The 6,000-nt window shown below is 40.4% G+C and overlaps 1 protein-coding gene across 1 annotated transcript in view; it reads left to right on the forward strand.

Annotated features, from left to right (window-relative positions):
* Window positions 1-5,490, forward strand: part of rell1 (RELT like 1) — a 59,248-nt gene extending 53,758 nt beyond the window's left edge. Inside the window, exons 7-8 of the mRNA XM_037683630.1 lie at window positions 5,299-5,341; window positions 5,434-5,490. Of these exons, the coding sequence (XP_037539558.1) occupies window positions 5,299-5,334 (36 nt within the window). The 3' untranslated portion in view covers window positions 5,335-5,341; window positions 5,434-5,490. The remainder of the gene's footprint in view (window positions 1-5,298; window positions 5,342-5,433) is intronic.
* Window positions 5,491-6,000: the final 510 nt, after the last annotated feature.

Here is a 6,000-nt window from a genome sequence, read left to right on the forward strand (position 1 = left end):
ATCAGATGGTTTCTTATGAACACAAAGATGGACAACTTTGTGTTGAAACGTCCAAGAAACAATCCAGAGGACCTGACTTAACTTTGTAGGATTTTTTTACCTGGATTATTGAGCATGAACCTTGATGTTTTGAACCACTTTTTATGAGGCATGGCTGCCTCATAGGAGTCGACGGGGGAGAGGGCAGACTCCAGAAACCATTTGATCACCATCAAACTGGTTCACTATGCGAGCGTGCTGCTTGTGGGACTGAGTTTGTTGTGGCTTCTCGGGCTGATGAAGTCCTTTGGATGAAGTACACAAAGAAACCATCCAGAGGACCTGACTTAACTTTGTTGGATTCCTAGTGTTTTGTTTCTCTCTTCATCCAGACTGCGACCCCCCGCCCCCAAAAAAGTAGAAGCACATGAATCATTCATCTCGCCGTTCTTTGAATAGTTTAATTTTAAACCTTAGAACCCACACGAGACTCATCAAGAGGAACAACCCAGACGCTGATCGAAAAACAAAAAGAACTCCCCGACGCCAAACGTGAACCTAAAGCTTCAGGACATTTTGTACTTTCCTGCTTTGACTCCAGCTCTGACCTCACATGATGTAACAACTGTTCTTTATTTATTACGGGTTAAAATAGTTTTTATTTGGAAAAACATTTATCTGCTACAATACTTACATTTTTTTGGTGACACAATAATGTATTTTAAAAGGTTTTTTTTTTTTTTTCAGCCAACTAAATTCAATTAACTATCACAAAAAAAAAGTTAAATTCCTTTATTTGAAAAATACATTTTTTTTGTTAAAACAAGTATTTAGTTACCAATAAAACATTAAAGATAAAGATTGAAAGATGGTTTATCAAAATGCGTGGCTAATATTTAAAATAAGCCAGTTAAAGCGGGGACTTTTATGCAAAAACAAAAGAACCCAATCCCGTCCGTCAGCTTTAATATGTCAGTTTATATAATAAAGATAAAACGGACGATTTATAAATGCGTGTTAAAACGAAAAAGGCCTATTTTTAAAATAAATGCCAACGTCTTTTAATAGATCCCCGAACAAAACAAAAAGCTACGTTTCGTCGACGTAATTGACTTCCTGCTACTTCAGCGTTTTACTTCTAATCAAGTAACGAGGTGTAATTGTTGCAGAATTAATTAAACGATGATCTGAAAATTCATGATAAGGAGGGAACAGAAAGCCCGCCTGTTGCCTCCAGCTCCGCCGTCTTCTGTCTCCGTCACAGGAGGTCTGTTTAATGAAACGGCAGCGCTGCAGGTGATCAGGAGCAGCAGCTACGTCTGTCTGCTCATTTAATGTTCAGAGCGACGAGTAATTGTCTTTTACTTTCACTCATTCATCTGCTGCAGTGTCTGACTTCATTTCTTCTGTCCTTTAACAGATGCTTTAAAGAAAAAAGCATCACAGAGAACCGTAACTCCTGCCTGCAGTCGAAATATCCGCTCTGATTCTTAAAAGAATATTTTAGATATTTAAAGTCTGATTTTGTTGAAAGATACAAACCGTTAATTTACTACTTTCTTTGATATACCTGTTTGGAGAAATATTTTAATTTTGACAAGATCAACGTGCTAACAAGCAGTCAGAATGGATCCAGCAGCAAAGTTGATTACAATAGTCCCTTGATTATCGCGGGAGTTACATTCCACCACCACCCCCGGCAATAAGGGAACTACCGAGAAGTAGGAACGCTAGCTTTATTTTAGTATTTACATATATTTTAAGTCTTTATAAACCCTTCCCACACTCTTGCAATGTTCTAAACTCTCAAACCTATGTAATTTCAACAACGTATGTATATTAGGAATGCGTAATATATACGTACACGGTAGAAACGATAGACATTTAGCCTACGATAGAGATCTGTCTTCTACTGGCTAACCGCAGTAATGCTGTGTCAGATGTAAAATCAGAGTTGTCAGTTTAATTGTTACTTTTTTGTTGAAAACTGTGTGTAAGCGGTGGTATAGTCCTTTCTTCGAGAGCTAAGTAGCGAAGCTACAAGCTAACTACGGCCGGGTTACCGCAGTGTTGCCGTATTCGGACGCCTGCGCAAAACGCAGTGTTCCGTCAAAAGTTTTTTTCTTTAACCATCAAAAGTTAAAGTAAGCGTTGGTCAGCTTTAGAGAAACCTGCTCTCTGATCTGTGAAAAGAACGCTGTGTTGTGTGATTTTACTGCGAGACCCTCTGGTCAGAGTCACAGAGGAAACTGGTCGCCATTTTGTGTCAGCTCTCCTTAAAGCAGACGGAGACTCCCACTAGAGGGTTGGAGGGTGAAGTGTTTGAGTGTGCACTTGCTGCTCTGTTGCTGTTCATTTCTCAAGTGAGAATACTGGAAACTGTTAAAACTCAGCAACAATTTTTTTTGTTTAAAGCATATGGTTAAAACTACCTTTTATATATTTTGCACTGTTTTGCACTACAAGAAAGAAGCCTAATACTTGATTAGTTTATTTTAAAACTCTCTGGACCTAGTGGTGTAATTTTCTTTATTGAGATTATTTTGTGGTATAGCAGTTTTAAAAATAAATTATGGCCAAGTGACGCCCTATGCTTTTTTTCCATTCCTATTTCAAATTGTATACCAAAAACATATTGTGATATATATCGTTATTGCCACCCTTCACAATACATATCGTGATATGAATTTTTTGCCATATCGCACATCCCTAATGTATATGTTCTGTACAGTACTGCAAAATTTTATATGGGGACACACTAGAGCTGTTATTTCTAACCTGGGCCTAAATTTGGGTCGGGCCGGGCCATAATAATGTGCTGGATGGGTGGGCCGGGTCGAGCTTATGATTGCGTCAGAGACTCAGCCGCGATCCAATTATATGGCAACCTGGCTTGCCATACTTCCAATTATATGTCAAGATGGCTTGCCATACATCACCAGCCACACGTGGCCATTTTACCATGAGCTGACCGTCCTTGAAAGAGGTAAAATAAAGTTCAGTTAAGCTTCAGATGGGACTATACTGCCAGGAAAGGATCCATCGCCCAAATGGACGTTCGTTCAGCCGCTGCACTCAGCGGACGCGCGCGGCCAGCGACCTAAACAGGTGAGATTCCAAAGCAAACATGTCAGAGCAGGGTCTGTGTCTGAATAATGCAGAATGCAGGAAGAAGCAGGGAATTAATGAGCTTTGACAGCCATGAAAGGACAAAACACCCATCAGCTCCTATCTCCTGCCCCTTTTACTCAGCTGCGCACGTCTGCCGACTGTTAATAACTATATAAGAAGTCAAAGCTTAATTAAAAATGTTGGGGGGTTTTCGGGTTCAGACCTGTAATTACTGTTAATATGTCAGGTCGGGTGGGATTCGGAAATTTATGGCTACAGGCTGGGGCCGGGTCGAATCTGATTTTTTTTTTAAGGCCCAAATGCAACTCTAGTACTCACTAGCCTTTGTCGGGTTCTAATCGGGTTCTTATCGGCTTTCTGCAGCCGTTGAGCACCAAGACGCTTTTGTAAAGAGCCGGACCTTCGGAGAGCCAGCACAAAACCACAGTGTTCCAGATAGAGTCCAAATAATCCAGAGAAATCCAATGTAAAATGTCTGGTTAAGCTCCGGAGAAGACACCGGACCTCCAAGCAATGGCTCAGTGCTTGAGAGGCTTCCTGGGACGGCAAGCAGCATTCAGATTGACTGATGAGGCTGGAAGTAGTCCTGGTCCGGTTCGGATCGGCTCTCTGCAGCCACTGAGTGTCAAAGTCACTATGAATAAGACCGAACTTTTTAGTAGGGTTTGGATCGGATCAAAATTTTCCTTTCATTTTGGCAGAAAGCAGCAGGCCAGAAGTACTGTTGAATTTTGGGGAGTGCACTGTTGCCTTATGGGTAATGTAGTTCTTTTGGACTGGTGATGCTGTGTAGGTTTATTGAAAGAAAACTATAAAATGGTGGTGCCCGTCTGAAGTATTTTTGTTTTTCGATAACTTTATCTGTACGGCCCCAAACGCATAAGTAATATTAAAGTTGACAATCATTGAAAACTGAGAAAGAGCGAGTCTGCGAGAGTCGAACCGAGAAGCAGTGAGGGACTGCTGTACTGCCAACTTTAAACTACACTCTCAAACTTTAATAAACTTTCTGTAGAAACCTACTCAAGTCATAATAGCTTGTAGAAAAACATGACTTTTCAATGTTTATTAGAATTTGATATGAATATGAGCCTGGACTAGGAGTTTAATTCTCACTTAGGCGTGACAAGTCCTAGGTTAAGATCTCGGACGAGCCCCCAACAAATTTACTTAATCTTTTCCCTGGCTGAACCAGGTTTATGCCAGTTAACCAAATTCTCTGAAACCAGAATACTTCAAATGTAATCCTTCTTTTGAGTCCATATTTTTATTCCAAGCCTTTATTATTTGACCCTCAGTAGCGTTCAGAGAACGGGGTCTTGTGCGTTCGAACTAAAATCACATAACTGACTTGTATTTAAAAGTTGTTGTTGATAGTTTTGTTTACATAATGTAAATTTTATTTTTCAATTCGGTTCAACCTTTATTTAGACATATAAGTCACATTGAGTCCCGGTAGACTCATTTACAAGTGAGATCTGTTTAGACAGACAAAAAAAAAAAAGCAGTGAAACTGGACTCATAGGAATTGGAGGCCAAAAAAAACACCTTATCAAACTCTTTCTTCTTGGCTGAAAAGAAAGACCCTGATAATGGGGGGGAAACCCGCACATACAAGCACATGGTGACGTAGACATTCCGTGCAGGGGGGGGTGACATGTGAGTGAATAAAAGCATAGTCTAGTCTTAAAGCTGATTCTTGTTATGTTCTCTACTTTGTTTAGGTGTAAGCTCTTCATCTGAAAGCGTCCTTTACCCAGAAAGTCCCCTAAAATGGCCGTTCTGCGTTTTGACTATTCATCGTCATGGATTTATTACGGTTTGTTTATTTAGATAGGCTGGGAAACAAACGATCAACTACAAATATTGGATGTCTGTAATTTGAGATCTGACGGTCTTTTTAGGATTTAGTCTGAGCCTGTTTGGATTCATTGAGCTCGACTGAATAAACACCCAAACCAAATTTGTTTTAGGGCGGAGAAACATGATGCTCATCAACATCCGTGTTTGCTTCATTTCTTAACGTAAGCTCCCGTGTTGACTTTTAGCTTTGTCATCCTGACTGTATGAGAAGGGAAAGTAATGCCCAAGGTGGTAAACAAACCCAGACTGAAGACTTTAAGATTATTTCCTCTGTTGAATTATGTTCTCCACATTTTAAACTGATTGTTTTTGGTTCTTCATCAGGAGCAGACAGAGAACTCCAACAAAGAGAATCGATAAAATCCAGGTAACTCGCTTATTTTCGTCAGCAGCTCGTGCATCTCAGTTTTTTTAGGTCTGTTTGTGCGTAACAGTGTTTCCTCTTTGACTTCTCAACAGCTTTCCAAATGGAGAGCTGGAGCAGCATCTGGACCCTTAAAAAAAACAAAAAAAACCTACATCAGAACATTAAAGCATCAACACAGGAGGGATTAACCGAGTCGTTCCTTCACACCGTCGCTCCACAGGAAGCACGCACCGAGGATGGTTGCAGGTTAACTTAAACGTGGAATGAGGGAAGAATGTGTGTCGGTTAGAAATCCGCCTTCTGGTGGCTGTAGTCGAGTTCCAGCAGTGCCTTGCTCAGTGGCGTTAGAGCAGGACAGGAGCCTGTAGCCACGATGCGAGCTCAGCTTTCCCAGAACTTTAGTTTTTTTTTTTTTTACTCATCATGTTCAAGTGGTCCAAGCACGTACTTAAGCTTTTTATAAATGTTTTTGTGTGTGTTGAGTTTAAGTTATAAAACTCCAAACAACCAAACGGAGGTCATTTCCAAACGGGAACAACCGCATGCAGCAACCTGACCAGACGAGGAGTTTTTAATGTTCTGTAATAAAGTGAGTTGGTGTGACCTGGTTTTCAACATGGTTACTCGTCATGGGTCAGGTTTTTGTACTTTAAAAAAAA

Source organism: Nematolebias whitei, chromosome 1, assembly GCF_014905685.2.
Source record: "Nematolebias whitei isolate Nwh7 chromosome 1, NemWhi1, whole genome shotgun sequence".
Classification (NCBI taxonomy): Eukaryota; Metazoa; Chordata; class Actinopteri; order Cyprinodontiformes; family Rivulidae; genus Nematolebias; species Nematolebias whitei.